The following is a 23276-nucleotide window of genomic DNA, read 5'->3' on the forward strand; positions in this document are numbered from 1 at the left end:
CGTTTGTCGCGACGTTATAAAAAGCGTGCTATGGCGCCGAGATCTTCATCCGTCTCATAACCAATACCAATGCCGAACCTCCAAGCTCTTTTCCAGCCTCTCAAAGTCGACCCCATCACGCTGAAGAACAGGATATTCATGTCCGCCTTGACGCGCAACCGCTCCGTGCCCACGAACGTTCTCAATGATCTCAACGCCGAGTACTACCGACAACGCATCGCGGGAGGCGCTGGGCTGATTAACACCGAAGGCGTTCTCATCGTTCAACAAGGGTATGTCTTTCTTTCGTCTTTTTTCTTCGGTGCTGATACATCGATGTTTAGCACGGAATGACAGAACGCTCCTGGTCTCTGGGCTCAAGAGCAGGTCAAGGGGTGGAAGAAGGTCACCGACGCTGTACACGAAGAGGGAAGTGTCATCTTTGCTCAGGTACATCTTATCTCCCTCCGTTCTCGTTAGCTACACGCGATCTTCTTTCTAGCTATCGCATAGTCAGTACCCTCTTATGATAGGAAAAGACAACACATACTGACACACCCTCTAGTCGGACGCGCAAGCCACCCCGACGCGCCCGAGCAAATCGCCTCAGGACAGCCCGTCTATGCACCCTCAGCAATCTCCGCCCGAGGAGGCAAATTCCACTTCCTCTCTGGCTCGCCAGGCTATGTCACCCCCACCACCATCGACGACCCCCGGACTCTCCTCGCGCAGTGGAAACAAGCCGCGGTGAACGCGAAAGAGGCGGGCTTCGATGGCGTGGAGATCCATGGGGCGAACGGGTACCTCGTCCACTAGTTCCTCGATAGCACGGCGAACCACCGGACGGATCAGTGGGGCGGCAGCATCCAGAATAGAGCTCGGTTCGCTTTGGAGGTCGTCAAGGCCGCGGTAGAGACCTGGGGAGCAGACAGGGTGGGGATCAAGTTGAACCCGGCGGGAGGGGATAACGATGTTGGGTATGTCCTCCTAGAGGTATTGGCTATACATGTTTTACTGATAGATTGGTCAGAATGCCGCTCCAAGAAACCGTGGACACGTTCAGCTACCTCATCTCGGAACTTGACAAGCTCGGGATTGCCTATGTTGCGCTCGTGCGATACGCAGAGCGGCTGGATCCTGTTATTGACGGTGCCCGACGCGGAACGAAGCATGATATCCTCAGTACGTATGCGCCCTTGGTGAAGAACCCTGCTACAAGGGTGTTTGTGAACTCGGGCTTTACGGGCGAGGAGGCCGCACGGTATGTTGAGGATGGCAAGGTCGATGGAGTGTTCTTTGGTATTTCGTGGGTGGCGAACCCGGATTTCGCGAGAAGGGTGGAGACGGGCGTGGCGCTGGAACGGAATATTGATTTTGCGTCGCTGTTTGGGCATGGAGGTGTAGAGGCAGATGAGAGGAAGGGGTATGCTGACTATCCTGCGGCGACGTTTCAGATGTCCTTACTTAGATGATATATCCATACCCTGAATTTAAAAATAGTTCGAATGGTCATGCATAATATTGTCCTCCGGAGGGGCTTTGGATGCATCGAGATTCACGAACACTAAATTTCTTTGCATGAAGGTCCGATGTGAAAGGTGGCGTCATTAGGATTGTAAGCCTCGACATTCTTTTCGGTCTTATCGTCTGAGAACATCGTTGCAAGCGCGGTACCCATGGAAGTGGTGGATGCAGCAGGCAAAGCTGAGGGAGCCACGGGAGCCATAGTCCTAGGTCCGTATGAAGACTTCGCTTTGGCTTCGGCAGCCATCGTTTCAAGGCTTCTCGTCAGTCGTGTACCCGCGTTGGCAGGGTCCAAGGTTTCAGTTGCAGCAGCATCGGAGCGGGGCATCAGTGAAAGAGAAGAGATAAAGCAAGTAAGAATTGAGAGTAACTGAACACAAGTCGCAGACTTCGCCGTAGCGAATTTTGGCGGTGGCGATGCCGATTGTGAGCGAGAGAGTTTGAGACATCTCTCTCGCTCGCTTAGTCAGCACCATATGTGCGGACTGCTCACCATGCCTTTCGATTTATTTATTTATTTATTTCTTATCCCGGCACAGGAAGTAGATCACGTTACATTACGCGAAGACTGAAATTTCATTTTCCAGTTTTCCATGTTTTCCCTTGTCCTCTCAGCATCACGGCCAAGATGCCCCAATTCGCCTCGGTTCTTTGGCTCTTCAAGACGACCGCTCACATCTAAATCACAACCAGCCCGCAGCTCTACACCTGCCCAGCGTCCAAGACCCAGAGACAAAGAGGCTGAAAAGTACGTCTATACTCTCACCGATCCTTTCTCTTGCTCACAAAATTGTTCCAGGATAAAGTATGTACGCGGTTCGAAATTACCAGAAATACTGCTGCTGAGTTACATGGCAGGTACCTTGCTCGCTGGGATTCAAAACTAAAGAAAGAGCGAACATGGAACATAACTCTCATGTTGGTCCCTCCATCCCCGTCTTTCGCTCCTTATCTCTCACACGATCCATCAGCCGCGGAAATGATCCCATCTTTGACCCGATCGTTGCTCTCCTGTCATCGCTCACGACCTACAATCCCTTCATGCTTCACCCTTCCTCCCGCGTACGAGATAGCGTACAGTTAGAGAGGGGAGATCTTCCCAATTGGCTGTCCCCCAAGGTCTTCGTGCCCCCGGTTGAAAGAGCCTCGCCGACTCGCGACGACGTCGAGCTGATAGCACAGATTAGCGGACGCCCGTGGACCGATATCTGGAACGCGCAGCGCCATGGAGCCGCGCCGACGCATAGCGTGGACGAGTTTGTACGGTATGCCGAGCAGAACCCTGGCGCTGTGAGGCATCCTGTCATGATCGTGCGGGAGGAAAGCGTCGTTTCGGGTGTGAGAAGGATACTGAGGAAGATTAAGGAATGGAAGCAGGATGCGGACAGGAGGGAGAGGCATGAAATGCACAGGCTGGCGTCGCATATGACTCCGGTTGCAACGAAGGAGATGGCACTGAGGAGAAAGCTGTATCGCGAGGTGTATGGTCCTGGGACGGTGTATTACATGGAAATCGGGGAGCGATTGGGGAAAAAGGAGAAGCGACGGGAAAGGGAGAAGGAGAAGAATATTGGATTATATAGGGCAATGCTGCAGAGACGCCAGATAAAGACCTAATCTATTTAAATTACTTGTCCATGTCCCTACTTTTGTTTTCTTTTTTCCAAAGTCATCTTAAGCCGTGCCTTCCGCAACTGCTCGTATGGCAGATACACCTTTTCCCACATCTCCTCCCTAAACTTGATTTCGCGCTGCAGCCTGTCCCCGGCAGTCACACGTGATGCAATACGGAACGCTGCACGCAGCCTCTCCAACGAAACGAGTTCCCTCTTCCCCGCCACCAGGATCTCTTGGTGCACCCACTTTATAATCTTCGTTGCCGAAAAAATTACGTTCTTCTGTAGATGATCAACCATAAACGGCATCTTCGTTCTCTCCGGCTCGCGAAGGAACTGCTCGAGGAACGCATCGATAGAGTGCGTCGCAAACGCGGTGGGTTTCTGCGCCAGGCTCGGGAAAGGACTCCCGGTGTAGTCGCATACGGTTTGGATATCCTCGCGTGAGGGGAATGCGACGGTCTCGAGGACAAAGTTGTCCGGCTTGATGAAGTTGGGGTCCTTGGATAAGAATGGGTCGACGTACTTGCTTCCGGGGAGGAGGAAGAAGGGGTTGTAGGTGGTCAGAGTGTTGAAGACGGATATTGTTTCTTGGTTCTGGGGGAGGTCACCGTGGCTGGGGAGTATTCGTGAATGAGAGATGAGAGGAGAAGGATGATGAGGAGGCCAAACAAAAAAAACGCACAATAAGACGAGCCGTCGCGTCCATGCCTCTCCTAGAACTACTTTCCGAGGAATTGGACTGAAAAAAGCCATATGATTATTGTTTGGACCACATCTCTTTTTGAACGAATACCTACCGTGGTTCTTTGCGTTTACTACCAGTTCGAGAGTAAGCATACAGCCAGTATGGGATATAACGGTTCTTACCGTGGCAGCGTTGGAGAGCTGTCAGTCTGGACATACCGTGTCGGAAGACCGGTTTGAGTCCGCAGTGGTATGATGACTCCAAATTTGCAGCACCGTGGTGAAAAAGAGAGCAAGGACATGGCGAAGAGGATGATTGCCGGCCCTAACTGTGATGCCGATTCGGCAGCTCTGCAAGACTGATCAGATTCGATCGATGCATAGCATCTGGAAGTCAACCACTCACGGCGCCTCGACATCTCTCTGGTTCGATCCATTTTCATCGGCATTGTCGTTTTATTTCCTCCAAATTCTCAGATCCATGGAATCGGAAATTCCCCCTCCCAACGACTCTTATGTGTCATCCAAGTCGACACGAGATGACCCACCCATCTTGCGAGTGATGCTAGAGATATCTACCACTATCTTTTCTTGGACCCTCATCGCTAATGAGCAGGATTGCTGCTATGACACCCCCTGGATTCTCTCTCAAGTCTGTCAACAATGGAGAGACATCACACTATCATACCCTGAATTATGGACTCATGTTCGTATCCAGAGGTCACAGACTAGCTATTTTTCATATCCAGCAGGTCGGATCCATCAGCTAAAAACGTCCCTCGTCCTATCCCAATCCTCCCCTCTCCGTATCTGGTACGAGGCAAGAAGTGATCCTAATGGACATCTTTGGAATGTGCTCTTGGATTATTGTCGTCACTGGGGCACCATTAAAATCTATGCCACAGATTACTTTTTTGATCATTTTCGCAAGCCACAAATACATGCCCTTCCTTTGCTGGAGCGATTCCACATTTTCCACTCTTTCCATTCCTACGGTATTAGTTCTAGGATTGTGCTTGATGAGGACATCGTGGACGCACTTGCTACAGCTCCCCGTCTCCATGATATCCTCTTGGTTGGCTTCAAATCTCCAACCTCCCTCAGTCTCCCTTGGTTGCAACTGACCGATATTGATTTTCCTTGCGGATCCCCCCAAGGTGACATCAATATTTTACGCAAGGCCCCAAACTTGCAACGGTTATCTCTCCGAGGTAATACATACAATCTCAGCCTACCCGCTCCCATCATACACAGATCATTGTGCCACCTGACCACACCTGTCTCCGCACTGCCGTATCTTACACTTCCTAGACTGGAACACTTATTCGCTATTACTCCCCCAGGCACCATTCCGTCGCCTACCCCGGCTATCCACAAGTTCATCATACGCTCTCAATGCGCTTTGCGAAACTTGCATTTGAAGAACGTTACTATCGATCAGTCTCTCATCGATCTGATGAAGGATGCACCCACAGCCAAGGTGTTCCGCCTCGAAGCCAGGCGTTGCTCACTGGATGCATTCGATGCATTCAGCGAATCCCTCACATATTCAGAGGGAGACAGGCCCATGCTTCTTCCTCATCTTGTGGACCTTCACATCACGGCAGGCTCTGTCCTGCCTGTCACCTATGCATTCATAATGATGGTGCAGTCAAGGTGGTATGTTGATCGAACTCGGGCTGTGCAGCTACGCTCCCTAAACGGTGTGGATCTTGATGATCAGATGTTGCCTGATGATGCAAAGTTATTAACGCAAGTAGATGAGGAGAGATTTCAGTTCTATATTGGTGTATGTGGGGGTGTCATACTTGTAAAAGAAGATCCCTATGAATAGAAGGTGCTATCTGGTTTTGACTAGATATTTTTGATACATTGGCCAGTTCACCTCTTAGTTGACTACCTGTACATTTATGTATTATTATGTTTTCTTCCTTTTGCAAGCCTTTGTGTTCTGCATCTTGTTCTGTTTTCATCAAGTTCTTTTCCCTCTTTTGTCTGGTAGTCACATTCTCTGTGTCTTATTTTCTACAGAAAATCTGCTGCCATTATTGAAGCAAAGAATCTACAGATTGCAGGGATGCAAAATTCAAATAAATGGGTTGATTGAACAAGTTGGCTGGCTGTGTTGATGGGCTTGGTACTCTTTGTTTCACTAAATGTCATCCTTTATGGTACTAATTTAGTGCCCAATGACACTGTGGCCGACTAGCTCAGTTGGTTAGAGCGTCGTGCTAATAACGCGAAGGTCTTGGGTTCGATCCCCACGTTGGCCATCTGGGGAATCCATTTAGCTTTTTTGTTTTCTACTTCATCAGGTCCTGACTAGGGTTGCGCAAGCCCCAAGGGGGGTAAGTTATAGTCTGTTTTTACCGACTTCTTCAAGGGGGTTATTTTGATGAGGTAATTTACCCTTACTTTCCTTATCACGTGACAAATCACATGACTGGTGCGTGGCAGATTAAAATACTATACCTTCTATTTGTAAATACAAAATGTATATAATAGTACTGAATGTAACACGTAAAATACTGCCCATGCATAGCCAACAGTTAAACCTTACCGTCTGCTTCTGCGAGAGGATGTCCGAAATTCCGGCAAATCCCTCCCGGCTTTCATTACGTCTTTTGACGAATCCTCAACTTTTCACCTCTGCCCTAGGTTTTAGACTCAGCCCTTGGCCAAAATTTCAGTAAACATTATTGGGGATCTGAGCATAGACGATGGTGTTACGACGGTGTCTTCAGACTGTGACAACATATGTAGGGCTGAAGTCCAGGATGATGTTCTTAAACGAGCCATAGGACAGTACGTTGAACTAGTATGCAATTTCTTTCCTACTGACGGGTACCTTCACGTCGGTGAGCAGCCGGCGAAGACAAGCGATCAACTACCTTTTCCCCCGACTCCACTAACGCATCTAGGTACCTTTTCGTTCCGTACAGTCCTAGAAGTGATCGTAAGAGCGCGTACCTCAGCGCCAGTCGATAATTCCACTGACCATCCTTGATAGTGGCCCACGTGAACTTCCCTTCCTCGCCCTTCCAACGGGACGGATAATACCTCTCAGGCAAAGACACTCTGATGACCTTGCTGTGCTCATCCACAGTAACGACATTATATGTTCTTATATAGGCCTGCATCATCTGCACCACCCCCTCCGGAGTGGCGAGACGATATTCTTGTGGGTTATTAAGCAGCGATCCCCAATAATAACCTGTCCGTCGTCGTCGTCGTCAACATCTCTCGCGCGGTCTTCTCCCCAACAGGTCACGTACAACAACTGTTTATAACCTGCCGCCACGAGCTTATCTGACGGTGCTGGAACTGCAAGAAGGCGAGTTCTTCAGCTGAACAGTGGTTTCGGGTCCGGGGAAGTTCCCGATTGATGATGTCTTCTGGCAGCATCGGTGGTGGGATCATGTACCTGGGAGCTCCTTGCAGACGGTAATGCGATGGCGAGAGAGGCTGATCAGAGTCATCCATCAGGGTGGGGGGAAGGCAAATAGGTTCTCTTTGTTCTTGGGTTGACGGTTTTATTGATGCACTTTTATAGCAGTGGCGTCGTCCTGCATTTTTCAGGGGTCCTGGTTACTGCCCTGTTCCCCGCCCCAAAAACGTGGGGTGTGACTTTATATTTCGTCGTTGCTGGGTGCGATAATGATTTGTCCAATTCAGAGCATTTCCTTTGAGATTTTGGACTGGAGACATCACGTATTGCAGTGAAAGCAAAATAGATTTCGCCCAGAACACATGCTGTGTACAGGTTAAAAGTCCGCGCGCTCTTTGTTTTCCGGTTCCGACCATGACTCTGATAGATACTAAAAAGGTTCTCAGTTGTATCTCTTTCCTCTTGTTCCTGACTTGAGGCCTGAAGGCCCTAATAACAGTTCCGAATCTATGCCCCTTCTTTACTCGTTATCTTCCCAGAATCGATGGTCTGGTAACCAGGGGTTGCTTAACTGGGTGAATGTGCACATCTATTTCATAACTTTCTCTCCCGGCCGACATTCAACCCAAGGCGAAGACTAAGTCATATACTTTCGGCGAGACCATCACGCCTTGAGGTCCGAGTCTTACTGTATATGTGTATATGTATACCATTGCAAAATATATATATATATATATCGTCCGCACAAAAGATCATATCTACATATCTACTCAGGCTTGAACCCACCGATCGCCCTAACATCCTCTACAATACGTCTATACTCCTTCAATAGCTCCGCAACTTCCGACATCTTCAAATCGTCCACCTCGCAATCTAAGAATCGTTTATTGGGTGGTGCCAGAGATAACCGTCCCTGTACCACGGACTCCGCAACAGGACTGTCAACCAGATGAGATGTAGGCGGCAGAATAGACGGCCTTGGAGGCGAGCTCTACAAAATCATGATAAGCGCATTAGAACGGAGGAAAATTGAAATTGTGTACCTTCTTCGCAGTAAGAGCAGAGACACTAGCCAGCCGGTCACTCAAACTCGGCCGCGACGTCTTCCTCCGCTTCTTCTTCGAGCTCATCATACTCTCGAAACTCTTGATACTCTTCATATCCCCAGGGGGACTATAATCCGCTTCTTCTTCGTCTTCGTCATCATCCTCGCTCTCCTCCTCTTCCTCCTCCTCACTCTCATCGTCACTCGACATAAATACCCCGCTTCTAACCGACCCAGCTCTGCTCCTCCTGCTCCGCACCGACCCCGGCCTCGACACCGTAACCAGTTCCTCCTCGCCTCCCATTTTCGGCGTCGACCCAGGCAACATGCTCTTGATCGAAAACCCACTCTCCCTCCTCAACAGCCCAAATCCAGGCCTCACTGCATTCCAAGGAGTAGAGCCCTGCACGTTATCCATGGCAGGTGCGTTGGTATTGTTCGGCAGCAGAGACTTGAGCATCCCGAATGAGGTATCGACAACTCCAGTGAGGACCTTGTTCGCAGATCCAGCGATCGCGTCGACTTGCTGCTCCACGCGACCGCGTAATCCATCCTTGGCGGCGCCCCGCTCCTGCGAGGAAGCACGTGAAGAGGGAGGGGGAGCGGACGTCACGATAGGTATTGGGGTCAGATCTGCCGCACTAACACAAAAGAGGTTAACCAAATGTCAAACAGAATCACAAAACCAACCTCAACACTCGTCCACCCTCCTGACCCAAGCCCAGGCTCTTCAGATCCACATTCTCCAGGAACTCGATAACGGCCATAAGGTTGATAACACAATAGTTCTCTTCTCCATTCGCGTGTTTGTTTCTGAATCGTTGGGTATACAATACATGCGACACGAGATGAGGGGGATTCGACTTGACGACAGAAAAAATGAGAAGAGGGAAGAGAACGTCAAGAGATATTGGCGTTTCATCTTGCGATGTGTTAGGTTTATCTGAAGCCGCCGTCGAAGGTCGAGGTGATGAAGAGGAGGGGGAAACCGGTTTGTTCCCTTCGTCATTTACTGCCGAACTATGCACAATGACTCCGTTGGCTTTCTGTTCTGGTTCGGCGATGGTAGGGACCGATTGTGAGTTTGGGGCGGGATCCTTTGCCTGGGACTCGATGCGTAGGGAGCCATGGTCCTGGTCCTTGCTCAGATTTCTGGCCTTCTGCGTTGGCTCCAGCATCACTTCTGCTGGCAGCGTTTCGTTCTCGTTTCTCAGGCGTATGGGCGGTAGTCTGGTAAGACCCTCTGATAAAGAAAGTCGTCAGGTCTTCACACGGCCGCTGAAGAAAGAACCCACCAACGATAATCTTGTGAGCCTCAACAAGAAGCGCAGCTTTATCGGCCGGAGATCTGACGGAGTCTAGTTGGGTCAGCACTAAAAAATAGTGAGGATATGGCAACATTGCATCGGGCAGGACTTACTGCCTCCGCAAGCCTGAATTAGACCGTCTAGGTCTTGTTGGTTGGCAACATCTCCGTCAATAATAATGTCAAGATGCTGGAGACCAAGGTCGAGCATGTTCAGTGCAGCAACACGACTCGACAATGCTTCATCGTGATCGAGATCGTCCGACTGCGAGGGATATAAGAGCCTATCACTGGTAGTCAGCTTTTGTCCATCTCAGAGAAGGAACGAAGGCAACCTATCGTAAAACAGCTCGCATATCGCCTTCTCGACGCGATCAAGCACCTTGGTTTCGTCATCCTCAGAAGACGGATCTTGGAGCTCGTTCTTCTCCTCATCTTCCTTCCTTGCTCGTAACCTAAGTTCCTCCTCTATTCCATAGTAGAAGTCTTGAAACATGTCTGACACCTCGGCCGTGTCATAGTCGATGGGCTGGATCACGTATTTCACGCCGGGATTGGCCTCCCCGCCAGCCTCCGATTTCCTCACCCTGTAAAAGGGATGAAGACTGTCCGTGAACGCTCTCGTACGATTAATCAGCCAGCGTGGTGAACCAGCTAGAGACTCTGATATGCAACTCTTGAGTGCAAGCAGAGTCTGTTTACATATATCGTTGAAGATGACCGGTTCCGAAATAGTAAATGCAGGAATGATTATAGGGGCGGGGAAAGTGGGGAAAGTATCTTCAACACTAGAAATACTACTCGTTGACGGCGTCGATTTATGACCAAAGAGAGATGCGAAAGGATTTGTTAAACGCGACGCTTGCTGAGATGGACGAGGAGGGAGTGGAGGTTTCGCGCGGGGTGGAACAGGTAATGATGTAGTGTGTGATGGTACGCGGAAAGAAGGAAATGCACTCGTCACTTGAGGTAAGGGTGGTAGGTTCGCAAGTGTTGTGGATCGCGTAGAAGGAGTCAAGATTCCTTGGTAGAGCTTTGAAGAAGGGTGAAGGGAAGATTGGAAGGTAAGTGTCGTGCTGGAGATTCGTTAGAGCAGTACGCGAAAGAGAAATCAGTGCGTACTTATTCAGCACACCTCGGAGACCAGACAAGGTAACGATGGGAGCTTCCTTGCGTGAAGACCCATCGCAAAGGACGATATGGTCCTTCACAAAGTCGGCAGTGATCCTTTCATTCGTCGCTGGTTCCAATGGCAATAAAAGTGTTGCCTAATTGGTAGCCTCAGCCTCAGTATGTGTATGTATGGTAGCACGTACTTTGCCATTGGTAACAGCACTCCAAACATCTACCCATTCCTCTGCGTTCTCCGTCTCCGAGGTAAGCTTCTCAAGAATGGCCCAGCCAATTGTTCCCGTATCCAGGCCGATATTCTGGGCCGCCGCCTTGAGGTTCATCAGCTGCAGCTTGCTCGTCGCGTCACCCTGATGTTGTATGTTAGAAGAGGAGGCCGAAGGTAGTACATTCGTCGTCGTAGCTGTCGTCGTTGGTAGTCGCTGCCTGGGCGTGTACGGTACATATCGCTGTGCAGAGTCGCCCGTGGGCGAAAGAAGAGGGTGCGCAGTCAGAGATTCATTCGACGGTGTCCTGCTCAGCAGACGGCTTTGAGTGCGCCCTATCGACGTCGTCGGAAAGAGATGGTCGCGCTGCGTGGTCATCATGCATCACGGTGTCCTAGAAAGGAGCATTTGATTATGTGATAAATTGGATTCTGGTGAACCCGGGTCTGAGATCCGACATCTCATGCTGGTCTCAGGAATTACCGTATCAAAAATTAAACTCCTGGGTCTGAACTCAGGAAAAGTAATGGAAACACCAGAAGGCGCTGCATTCCAAAAGGAACTACTAATAAAAAGACAAATTGCCCTCAGTATTGGCCAACGTGGGGATCGAACCCAAGACCTTCGTGTTATTAGCACGACGCTCTAACCAACTGAGCTAGTCGGCCACACAATTGAGACTATTATTTCTACTATTATAACAGGAAAGCCGGTTGGTTATTTTTTAACAAACCAGTCCACACTCTCTGCATGCTTTAAAGAGCCACTATGAACATCTCAATGCAGTTTTTGCAGTATCCAGTTACCAGTAAAAGATAAATTTCCATATAGTCAAGTAGTATAAGATGAACTAGCCAATACAAAAAGATACTCTCCAATGAAAATCAGAGAGAACATTTTACAAAAAGGATCATAACTTCTGATGACATTCTGAAGCATGAAAATGTAAGGCTGTAATCCTTCTACACCTGTTTGCCCCCAAAACTTAGCATCACTAAAATACAGCTTCTGCAAATAGGCAGATTAGATCATACAATCATACAGTACTTGTCTGGTCAATTATGGCTTCACACTATACTATATACAGTGTATGGCCATATAGAGGACAGCCATCAACCATCAGAAAATTTGGCCTTAACAGTATGATGACAATGAGAGCTGTAATTATCATATATACACTGATAGTTATCTATAAGAACTGAAATTAGAGGCTAATATAGTAGAAATAGTTAGCTTTCATTATTTTATATCTACACTAGTTGAAACAACTCACTAATTTGTCTATTTTCAGATACTCATATAGAACTTATACAGTTCAAAATGGACTGAACTCTCTGGCAATGCAGATACTTATATGATAGTACCTATATAACTATATCATATGGTGACAGTGCAAAATCCTATAGTCAACATAGCATCTGGACTGCACCATCATTGTGAATGCATGGCTGATAGATAGGAGGGTGTCTCTATTTATATGAAGATACATAAGATAAGGTAGTAGCATATCAAAGATAGGCTTGTCTGCCTCTGGATATTTAAAAGATTTACTGAAGACTTCAAATGTATCATGATCCAGTGGACAATGCCAGAATTTGAGATGCAACACCTTGACCATGGATGTATCTTTCATCAAATTAGTGAGAGACTAATTCATAATAATGCCATATAACTGCAAGTTTCACAAAGCATATTGAGAACATATGATGAACTCATAGATAATTGGAGTAGGCAATAGAATGGCATCTGAGAGAGTAATAATGAATAAGTGTTTCAGTCTAGGAAATATGAAATATAGCAGTGCAAAGACAGATGCAGTCAGATAGCATAATGATATATATAATAGTGATAGCTAAAAAGCAGACTGATCAGAAGATTAAGTGACTGCATGTGAATAATGCATTTGGAGAAATAAAGTGGATAGAATACTGCAAAACCCATGGCATCATCCTGGAGCTTAGTGCATTCTATGTTAGAGAATATCCATACATATACCCTTATCTTCTCTTTTCAATCATCATCTGTTCCTACTTACTACACCTTTCAACTGTTACTCATTTCTACTTACTATATACATACATATCTCCTGTCACTACTCAATTGCTTATATAGTCTGGCTGTAGATATCCATATACCTCAGTTATTTTGCCTACACTGTGCCCAACTGAAATATGTATACTATTACTGTGTCTCTTACTATATTACTCACTCTCATTTATAGAACACTGTTTATATTCTTCTATCAATAGAATATAGTTACTGTTGTCTAAAGCCTCAGTCAAAAAGAATACACAGTGAGAATACAACTCAACCTACTACTATAACTACAATACTACACCATACCATAGTCCTCTCACTATGATTATTACATCTCTAAATGATGTTGTTAATGCCAGAAGTCACAATCCTTCTGGACATGTATAGTCATTTCAACATGAAGAACTACATCTTCTGGAAGCTACAGATAACTGAGTTACTAAAAGAAAGAGGGTTATGAGGATATATCAAAGGAACCACTACTCACCCCACTATCTCTAGAGCTACTATAACCACACTTGCAACTGTACTATTACCACTGGACTCCACCTCCATCTATTTTTCCTCTCTATTCTATAACATATGGGTTTTTTGTGATTAACTAGCTTATTCTCACATTATGCTCAACATTCTTAATTCTATTGAACTAGAGGTTAAAACAGATGGGACAGAAAAAGAATGCTGAGAGTTTATTATCACAGAACATGCTAAAAAGACTGATATAGCTCTGTCAGAGGCTGAAGTGTCACTGAATTTCATAAAGTTCAATGAGAATAGTGACATAAATGCTCATATTGCTGACTTGCATATAAAACAATATGCTGTTAACAATCTTTGTGTGACAGCTCTGAGTGACCAAGAGTTCAAGATAATTATTTGCTCTATTACTTCTACAGATCATTGAATGCCTGTCCTCTCAAGTCTATATCAGATAGCTATGTCCAGTGACATCATTTCTCACCTCCAAACCCATGCTGCAATCCTCTGTGCTGTGGGCAAAGGATCATTCCTATTCTGGGCTCTCACAATCTCTTCTGCCAGAACTCCTATGCCTCTCTGCAGATGCTGCAATCCTGAGTGCAAGGTCTGTGATAAAATCTGATACACTATGGAGAATTGTTATTGATCTGGTGGAGGAAAGAAAGGTCAATTCTCCTCTAACTTTAATCACCTCTGTCATACAAACCCGGCCAGTATGAATTAATTCAGCTGACACTATAAGGCATTTCATTCTTGTCATGCACACATCCACTGTTGAGATTGAACATGATAATGGTGCTATTATTGTTGAGAATGGTAGCACTAGAGAAAGAATATATAAGTGAAATAGTATCAGGTCATTTTTATGATGGGATGAATCTGATAGCAACTCAGAGATCATGTTGAGCAATGAATTCTCAGACTAGAGTTCTGCTTCTGAGAGTGAGACAGCTATCACTGACTATACAGACCTAGAGAATGAGACAGACCCAGATATGCTGCCACTCATAAATGTTGAAGATGAGGATGATGCAGTAGATGATAATATGTTGCCTCCTGTTGACACTGTTCTTTATGTGAATGGCCTTAAAAGAATTGTCCAGTTCACCTGTGAAATAAACCCTGCTGAGACTGCTTTTATAATGACTACATTCAAGAGATGCTCATCTTCTGTAACCTTGACATTCATAGACTCTGGAGCCAGTGATTACCTCTTTCACAATCATAAAGACTTCACTGAATACATGCTGGTCACATTTCATACTGGTTTGTCTGCTATTGAAAAGAGAATTTTTGAGATTTTTGGCTAAAGGATGATGATGAAGATATTCAGGCTTGATGGGAAAGACATCAAGCTAACCTTTAAAAATGCATTGCACCCACCTTCATTGATGGCAAACCTCATCTCTGTGAGCATTCTAGACAAGGCTGGATTGTTGACTGTATTTTTCAATAGCTATGCAGCTGTCTGGGACAAGTCTGGCAAAGAGATCTTTGCAGAATAGAGCTTAGATGGCATATATTTCCTAGATGCAGCATCCACTCTCTAGGCCATATCATCACAGTCATTGCCTACCTTCCTGTGCCACTGACATTATCACTTCATTCATACAAGTCTTAAAAAGATTGAAGAAATAATATTGAAGAACCTCATAGATAGCTTGGAAATCACCTCTAATCCTCTCCAGAGCCAGTGTGAGGATTGTATCCTTGCACAGCATGCTTGTTGCTCATTTAATGAACCTACAGACTTTAATGTTGATCCTCTTGAACTAGTGGCTACAGATTTATAAGGACTGTCTCAAACAGCATCACATAGTGAAAAGACTTACATGATGATTTTTATGGATAGTGAGTCCTCCTTCAAAGGGAGGAGTTTCTTTCTGATAAGACTGATGACATGACCATTACTACATTCAACAAATATCATTGCATGACAGAAACTCAGACAGGTTGAAAGCTCAAGTGAGTGCAAGCTGATTGGGCCTTGGCAGGAACAATGTGGGTCTAATACTGTGCTGAGCACAGTATCTTGCTTGAGCTGACAGCTCCACACTCATCAGCACAGAATAGCTTAACAGAGTATGCTCTACACACTACTATAAAGGACACATGAGCATTATTGAGCAATTCTGATCTAGCTGATTGTTATTGAGTGGAGGTAGTGTCTATATTGATCTTTATGTAAAACTTGATGCTCTTAAGTCACCATCTTAGCATGGTATTAGCAGAGGCTTTCTTAAAACATCATCAGAATATTGTCTTCCTTCACATATTCAGGTCAATCTGTTAGATGAAGAAGCCTATTTCTGGCAGAATTTTAGCAGATGGCAGAAGTAAGTTAGATGATCAATTAAAGAAGTGTCTATTTTTAGATTATGCAGGGTCTAACTGCTGCATCCTCAATGATTCAGATCATGTCTCTATGTGATGTGATGTGATCTTTAATGAGAGGCCTGCATACCAAACTAGGAGTATGAGAGAGACAGAGAACAAACTTCTACTCACTGCTTCTACTTTCACTTTGACTCTGATTACATCCACTCTGCCAGAATTTATGACTGCCACCATCCCAACATCTGAAGCCCCTGCTGCACTACCACTTCACTGATCAACATACTTGACACATCTGAGTGCTGATGCAACTAAATCTCTATTGTCAGAACAACATGAAGCTGAGGCTCACATAAGCAGAAAAAATTGGGCTATCAATAATAAGCAACCCTATGCATCAATGACAGTGTCAGAGAACTTATCTAATCCATGTATCTCATGTAACTATCAGAATGCCCTATAAGCTGACAAGAAACAATGGAAGGCTGCAATAGACATCAAATACAAAATGCATATGATGAAGCATGCATGGAACCTTATAGACAAGCCAGAGAGTGTGAATATGATGGACTGCAAGTGGATTTATGGTATAAAATAGAATCTGGAAATTGGACCAGAGACAAGACTAAGCTCATTGGCAAAAAATACACACAGCAGTATGGGCTTAACTACAATAATATCTGGGCCACTATGACTTACCTTGAATCCATCTATATGTCCACTGCTGTCATTGCAAAACTTGACCTTGTCCTATGGTAAGTTGACTTTGTTTTAGCTTATTTGAACAATAAAACAAAGAAAAACATATATATAAAGCAGCCTCTGAGATATATTATTGAGAAATAGAAAGACAAGATATGCAAACTCATTTATGTGATTTACAAGATGATACAGAGAGGTCATGACTGGTTTGAAACTCTCAGGAAAACCTATGAGGATCTGAGATACTGGGTGTCCAAAGTGGATCTATGTGTAAGAACAATTGGCAAACTGGATAGTGAGTATACTATTATGGACACTTACACTGACAATATATAGAAAGCATTGTCAAATGTGGAGGAGGCCACTGTTACAATCGTGACCATTTTACACCTTCATGATCTTCACAGTGCATGCTTCCTGCACCATTCCCACACTGTTGTTGTCTAACAACCACACTCCATAGTACAACACACTGATGCCACTCTTTATTTCTTGTTTCATGAGTGACTATTATATGAGTATCAAATGTTACATGCATTATTTACTACAGCACACAAATACCAGACACTTCTGGTACCACTACTGGCCCTACACCACACCATCATTACATATTATTAGACACACTCATTTTGTATATAAGATAGCTCAGCTGTGGCCTTAAGCCCCAGCTTTAGACTAAAGTTTATTCTCTCAATACTCTTCTGACTGAACTCTCAGCATCACTCAACTTGATTGCCAAGCTCTAGCTCACAGATAAGGCTCTCTTGTGCTGATTGCCCAAATGCAAAGCACAGCCTTGAGTTTAGTCTTATTTATTATAGTTGGTTGCTAACAATTAGTCCAAAGCTGAAACTGCCCTTCTCCTGATAACAGTCAGGAGTACTGCATGGAAATACCCCTACTCATACTATTCACACTACTCATCTTTGCCTCAGCAATAACCCTGCTTTGTTTTTCTCTCTACTACTTTAGATGGGAGATCATCCATTGGTGCTGCCAGCAGACAGCCAATTGGTTCAGTCTCTGTCTCTGCACCCCCATACCCCACTGGCCTCATCAATATTCTATAATATGCCAGTATAAGCTCCAGTCAATGAGATATGTGATTGACATACTTGAGTGAGTTGAAACAGTCTGCTTTACAGATGAGCAGAAAGTCCAGCTTTCTGCACAAGATGTGCCAAATCAGGAGCAAGATCTTGGCTTCAAGGGAGGAGACATCCTCTGAGGAATCAAGAGCACCCAAGCACCCCTAATTGAGATCACCAACCATGGCCTCTACAAGAGCTCTGATGATGATGGATGAGCTCTGGAAGGATCACACACTGGAAGCAATGCATGAAGTGAGGAGGAGCCTCAGGTTGGCAGCAGAGAAAACCTGATATTTATTCCCTCAGATGGATTTGAGGCTGAGGCCCTCAAGCCTCTCCAAAAGGGGTTCAACTCTCCTTTCTGAAGGAACCAGAGGTCAAAGGACTTTCAGAGGAGTGATCAGCCCTGGCCACTCCCTCCCATCCCAACCTCACATGATCACCCTGGTGGTCTCCAACTGCCTCATATACCCTGACCCTTCCCTAAGAGTCACACTCATCCTCTATAGATGCCATCCACAATGAGTACCAGAGGACAACACTCCTCCACCACTCTACTTTCCACCTCACTATGGCAGTGTCAATCCTACTGCTCCCCTCATCTTTAATGATGTTCTTGGGTGGATCCATCAACAGCTTGAGAAGCATTGGGTGAGAAGCTGGGAGAGAAGGCTCATTCATTGGCTGGAGGCCCACCAGCACCATGAGCAGTCACTCACATGAGACCTCTGGGGTCAGCCAGCCTCAGCCTGCACCCCAAGCCCTGAAGAGTTCTCTCTCAGACCATGAACCAGTCAAGACTCTGGGCTATCAATCTCTGCATGCTACTGCATGTCTATCAGCCTCTGCCTCTGTCTTATGGCCCAGGACTATTTGGTTCTACACTAGATCAACCAGGAGTGAGACAGACAAGAAAGAGAAGGCATCTGTCTGAGCATCACCTTTCCCTCCTGCCCCTCCTTGATTGCATTCCTCCATGACCAGTCAGAGCAGTGTCACATCCATGCTAACTGGCAATAAGCAGAAGCTGGTGGAATAGCTGGTGGAGAAGTTTCAGAGGATGTGGGAGGAGGCAGCAGCAATGCTGCCTGACTTGATTAGCTGGAGAAAGGGAGAACTGGAACATCACTAGGTGACTTCTCCATGGGCAGCTGAGTGGGAGGATATATTTTTATACAGCATCCAGGTAATGGCTGTCTTCAATTTCAATCAACTTTACCTCTATCACCCTTATTTAATGCTAGAACCATACTAATTCAAACAGTATAGTCCTATGCATGCCACACTGGTGTCTCATGCCAAGATGCTGGCCACATTGCTGAATCCCTGAGCAAATGGTTTCCATTTGCTAGCTGGAGCAGACCCCATGGCTGATCTATAGGCCCATGTTGTTCTGCTGGTTGCTCCACCAGTGGATGTATGAGATGCTGAGCCACCATTGGTGGACTCAGTAATGATACCATCTTCACCACCTTCATCAAGCAGGCTGAGTGGAGGATTGGCAGGAACACCTGCTGGTCAAAGAAGCCTTTGGTCTCTTTTACAGAGACTGAATAGATGGTGACCATTGAGTCCACCTTGATAGCCAACTGGATGGATGAGAGATGAAGCCTTATAGATGAATACTTGTCCTAAATACATTCAGGATCCTGCTCTCTATAAGGGGCAGTATGATGACTTGGTCCAATTTTTGGTCCAATGCAACATGTACTTTGAGGTGCATGTAGCCTCAATGTTCTTTGATGCACATAAGATCACTTATGCAACTTCCTTCTTCAAGGAAAAAGTGCTGGACTGATGGATCCTTAAATCACAAGAATACTGATTGGCATCTGCCAGCCATCACTGCTTCTCCACATGGTAGAAGTTCATGGAAGAATTGCAGGTCAAATTTACCAATCTTGCAATTAAAGAAGTACATCTCAAAAAGATATACAAAATACACCAAGATACTCACACCACCACTGAGTACTTTGTTGATCTTGAGAAGAAGGTGAAACTTGCTGGTGAAACCACTGACAAGATGAATAAGAGTCACCTGATCAGGGCTCTAAAGTCCAGTGTGCTCCAGAAGCACATCAATATGATCAGCACAGTCAGCAAGTTCATGCCAACCAACTATGACAAGTGGAAGGAGTGTGTCCTGATTATGGACATGGAATAACAATGCTGGGCACAAGAAATTTCCAGGGGCATCAGACCCTTCACTCATGCAATGGCTAAGAAAGGAAAGGCTGCTGCATTGGGATCCTCAGAATCCAAATCTGCTGGCTTGACAAGCTTGGGCAGTAATACCACCAGTGACAACAAGACTGCCACCAGTACTATGTTTGGTGGCCAGAGAAAATCCATGGACATCGACAAGTTGAAGAAGGAGGGGAAGTACTTTGGATGTAAAGAGAAAGGCCATCTCTACAAGGACTGCTCTAAATAGGCTACTCTGAAGTGGTGCACCACCAACATCAGATAGTTGCTAGAAATAATCTTGGAGATAGAGAGAAAGAAGGATGGAAAAACAGCAGGCTCAGAGGAGCCAACAGCTTTCACCTCCAAGATCAAGGAGGTAAAAGATTCCACAGGAAAGTAGCCAGCTTGGCTTCTCTGCAAAGAAGTAAAGTTTCTCAGGACACTAACAATCTCACAGACATTGTATGAAGTTTTACTAATAAATATACATTGTTAGCTCCCCCCAAGAAGACTGAAGAGCCACTCAAGCCAACACACACTCAAGTGCTGAGCAAGTCAGCTGAACAGGGCAAGAGATGCCCCAAGGTGACTATTGAGGAGATCCCCAATAAGGAAGATGACACCTTCTTCCTCTGGAGCCATGTGGAGCCTCTCAAAGCCAAACTGATAGTATTACCAGCCAAGCCAAGAGAAGAGTATCCAGCTCTCACTCTTCAGATGCAAACTGATCTCTTGTGATTCAACCTGGTCATAGACAAATCCAGATGAATCAAACTCTGGACTACTGAATGGATGCTCCAGTCCATTCACAATGTGAAGACCCTGGAGGAAAAAATAGTAACACTCTGGATCTGAACTCACCCTAGATGCCAAATAGAGGTGGATGAAGAGACTACCCTACTCTTTGCTCAGCCCTTTGAAAGCCCTGACTGTCTTGATTTACAGTTGGAATGGTTGCATAAGCTCAAATATGCATCCCACCAAATTTGCAGATGACTCAGTCAAACAATGAATATTAAGTGTCAGATCAAGACACTGGACACTTGTAAGACATTTGCAGTCTCAGCCCTTCTGGACTCAGGCTGTACAACAAGCACCATCAACCAGCACTTTATTGACCAACATTGTCTGAACACTCAGAAGGCAGCAGTTCTGTCCCACATCTACAATGTGGATGGAATATGGAACAAAAATGATGACATCACTGACTATGTTGAGGTCTGACTCAAGATCAGTGAGCACAAAGAACAAATCAAGCTTGCTGTGACTGACCTCAGTATTGTGGAGATTTTTCTGAGGTACAATTGGCTTAAGCACCATAACTCCATCATCAATTGGCAGGAAGAGACAGTGGCATTGGTCAGATGCCTCTGCCAAAAGATGCCATTTCATCTGCCAGATGACAACCCAGAGGAGCTGTGGGGAACCAACTTGAATAAGGGGGGTCAAATGCTTTTTGTGAACATAGAAAAAATGATTCACATTTGTGCTATGAGTAATAAAAGCAATGAGTTGGCCACCAAGGCTAACCTTGCCAAGGGGGACAAGACCTTTGATGATCTTGTTCCAAGTCAATACCAGGAGTTCCAGGACATGTTTGTGAAAGAGAATTTCAACAAACTTCCTCCAAGGAAGCTCTGGGACTATGCAATCAAGCTGGTCTCTAATGTGAAGATGAGCTTGGACTGCAAAGTCTATCAGCTCAGCCTGAATAAGCAGGAGAAACTTGATAAATTCCTTGATGAAAATCTGGCCTTCAGCCAGATCCAACTCTCAAAATCACCTATGGCATCACCTTTTTTTTTTGTCAAAAAGAAGGATGGAAAACTCTGTCCAGTACAAGATTATCAGAAACTCAATGAGATGATAGTCAAGAACTGTTATCCTCTCTCTCTTATCACTGACCTGATGGACAAACTTCAGGGGGCAAAATACTTTACCAAGCTGGATGTGCATTGGGGCTACAACAATGTTCACATCAAAGAAGGAGATGAGTGGAAGACCACATTCCAAACCAACTGTAGCCTGTTTGAACTGCTTGTTATGTTCTTTAGACTAATGAACTCCCCAGCCATCTTCCAGTAGATGATGAATAATGTCTTTAAAGACCTCATCACATGTGACAAGGTAACTATTTACCTTGACAACATTCTCATCTTCACCAAAGACTTAGTGGAGCACTACAAGATTGTTCAAGAGGTCTTGCAAATTCTCAGGGAGCAGAAGCTTTTTCTTAAACCAGAAAAGTGTGAGTTTGAGGTACTCAAAACCAAGTACCTTAAAGTTATCATCAGCAAGGGGATGGTCCAAATGGACTCAGTCAAAGTCACTGGCATCATGGAATGACCAGCATCAAGTAAAAAATCTGAACTCCAGGCATTCCTGGGGTTCACAAACTTCTATAGGCACTTCATATGTGACTTTAGCAAAATTGTGTGACCAATGATCACACTCATGGGAAAGAAACTATGGAGCTAGGGACTGGCTCAGTCAGCAGCCTTTATGGCTGTTAAAGAAAATGTTCAGGATGACACTGTCCTTGCTATTCCAGACAATGACAATCAATTCTGCATGGAAGCAGATTCTAGTGAGGGGGCAATTGGTGCTATTTTGTCTCAAAAACAGGATGACAAGTGGTGTCCCATAGCATTTTTGTCCAAGGCACTCTTGGCAACAGAGCACAATTATAAAATCTACAACAAAGAGCTCCTTGCTATTATGCTTGTGTTAGAAGAATGGCAGCACTATCTCATAGGTGCCAAACTCAACTTCAAAATCTGAACAGATCACTAAAACCTCTAGTACTTTAAAAAGCCACAGAAACTCAACTGCAGACAAGCATAGTGGGTAACAGAACTCATGGAGTATCAATTTACTCTGCACCACAAACTCAAGATGGCCAACAGGAAGGCTGACCTGCTCAGCCAAAGAGCCGACCACAGCATGAGAGTAGATGACAACAAAGATGTCATTCTGCTCAAGCTGGAGTTCTTTCAGGCAATGACATTGCCAACAGAAGAAGTTCATCAGGACATTCAAAACACACTGAAAGAGATGTGCTTATGAGACAGGAGTATCCAGAACCTGCTCCATCATGAGCAAGGGATTTCAAAGCAAGATGGTCTTCTTATCTATGATGGAAAAGTATATATCCCATGAGACTGTGCACTCCAAGGGCACATCATTTCAATGTTGCATGATCATGTAATGGCTGGACATCTGAGTGTAGAGAAAATGAAGGAGCTTGTTCTTTGTGAGTACTGGTGGCCAAAGATGAAGGGAGAAGTCAAGGCATATATCTGTGGATGCCAAGATTGTCAAAGAAATAAAATGGACAACCAGAAGCAGTGGGCACTGCTTCACCCTAACAAAGTTCCCACTTAACTGTGGGAGATCATATCAGTCAATATGATAATGGATCTACCTGAATCAAAGGGGTATGATTTTATCCTTGTCATTGTGGATTGCCTCTCTAAAGTGATCATTCTGGTAGCTATGAGCAAGAACTTGACCACCAAAGAATGGGCATGCATCCTTCATGACAAAGTCTTTGCCAAACATGG

General features: G+C 45.3%; 7 protein-coding genes and 2 non-coding genes across 9 annotated transcripts; 4 read left to right on the forward strand and 5 right to left on the reverse strand.

Moving 5' to 3' along the window:
* Positions 1 to 69: 69 nt before the first annotated feature.
* BT62DRAFT_981245 (FMN-linked oxidoreductase) lies at positions 70 to 1451 on the forward strand (the record flags this gene model as incomplete). Its single annotated transcript, XM_043189579.1, has 5 exons — positions 70 to 276; positions 337 to 412; positions 545 to 786; positions 832 to 956; positions 1010 to 1451. 5 exons carry the CDS (start codon positions 70 to 72, stop codon positions 1449 to 1451), a joined length of 1092 nt encoding a protein of 363 aa, XP_043038832.1.
* BT62DRAFT_933177 (uncharacterized protein) lies at positions 1334 to 1953 on the reverse strand. Its single transcript, XM_043186505.1, has 2 exons — positions 1463 to 1953; positions 1334 to 1416 (listed from the first exon to the last, which is right to left on the reverse strand). The coding sequence occupies exon 1, from the start codon at positions 1748 to 1750 to the stop codon at positions 1544 to 1546; it is 207 nt and encodes a 68-aa protein (XP_043038833.1). The 5' UTR covers positions 1751 to 1953; the 3' UTR covers positions 1334 to 1416; positions 1463 to 1543.
* An 894-nt stretch (positions 1954 to 2847) lies between these two features.
* On the reverse strand, positions 2848 to 4129 carry BT62DRAFT_933180 (uncharacterized protein). The gene is made up of 4 exons (XM_043186506.1): positions 3990 to 4129; positions 3920 to 3937; positions 3805 to 3861; positions 2848 to 3735 (listed from the first exon to the last, which is right to left on the reverse strand). The coding sequence occupies exons 1-4, from the start codon at positions 4106 to 4108 to the stop codon at positions 3147 to 3149; spliced, it is 783 nt and encodes a 260-aa protein (XP_043038834.1). The 5' UTR covers positions 4109 to 4129; the 3' UTR covers positions 2848 to 3146.
* A 64-nt stretch (positions 4130 to 4193) lies between these two features.
* On the forward strand, positions 4194 to 5865 carry BT62DRAFT_933181 (uncharacterized protein). Its single transcript, XM_043186507.1, has one exon. The coding sequence runs from the start codon at positions 4288 to 4290 to the stop codon at positions 5638 to 5640; it is 1353 nt and encodes a 450-aa protein (XP_043038835.1). The 5' UTR covers positions 4194 to 4287; the 3' UTR covers positions 5641 to 5865.
* Positions 5866 to 6005: 140 nt separating this feature from the next.
* Positions 6006 to 6079, forward strand: BT62DRAFT_t96. The gene has a single exon. It is a non-coding gene; the product is annotated as a tRNA-Ile (tRNA).
* A 610-nt stretch (positions 6080 to 6689) lies between these two features.
* BT62DRAFT_920583 (uncharacterized protein) lies at positions 6690 to 7289 on the reverse strand (the record flags this gene model as incomplete). The annotated part of the gene is made up of 3 exons (XM_043184231.1): positions 6690 to 6750; positions 6777 to 7020; positions 7082 to 7289. The coding sequence occupies 3 exons, from the start codon at positions 7287 to 7289 to the stop codon at positions 6690 to 6692; spliced, it is 513 nt and encodes a 170-aa protein (XP_043038836.1).
* Positions 7290 to 7892: 603 nt separating this feature from the next.
* BT62DRAFT_1077021 (uncharacterized protein) lies at positions 7893 to 11280 on the reverse strand. The gene is made up of 8 exons (XM_043179267.1): positions 10862 to 11280; positions 10668 to 10813; positions 9881 to 10621; positions 9660 to 9829; positions 9535 to 9612; positions 8930 to 9482; positions 8238 to 8880; positions 7893 to 8185 (listed from the first exon to the last, which is right to left on the reverse strand). The coding sequence occupies exons 1-8, from the start codon at positions 11261 to 11263 to the stop codon at positions 7961 to 7963; spliced, it is 2958 nt and encodes a 985-aa protein (XP_043038837.1). The 5' UTR covers positions 11264 to 11280; the 3' UTR covers positions 7893 to 7960.
* A 196-nt stretch (positions 11281 to 11476) lies between these two features.
* BT62DRAFT_t105 lies at positions 11477 to 11550 on the reverse strand. Its single transcript has one exon. It is a non-coding gene; the product is annotated as a tRNA-Ile (tRNA).
* Positions 11551 to 19633: 8083 nt separating this feature from the next.
* Positions 19634 to 19960, forward strand: BT62DRAFT_1007050 (uncharacterized protein; the record flags this gene model as incomplete). Its single annotated transcript, XM_043177296.1, has 2 exons — positions 19634 to 19662; positions 19717 to 19960. 2 exons carry the CDS (start codon positions 19634 to 19636, stop codon positions 19958 to 19960), a joined length of 273 nt encoding a protein of 90 aa, XP_043038838.1.
* Between the last annotated feature and the right edge of the window lie 3316 nt (positions 19961 to 23276).

The sequence above is a fragment of the Guyanagaster necrorhizus genome (genome assembly GCF_019112545.1).
Source record: "Guyanagaster necrorhizus MCA 3950 unplaced genomic scaffold BT62scaffold_15, whole genome shotgun sequence".
In the NCBI taxonomy this organism is placed as follows: Eukaryota; Fungi; Basidiomycota; class Agaricomycetes; order Agaricales; family Physalacriaceae; genus Guyanagaster; species Guyanagaster necrorhizus.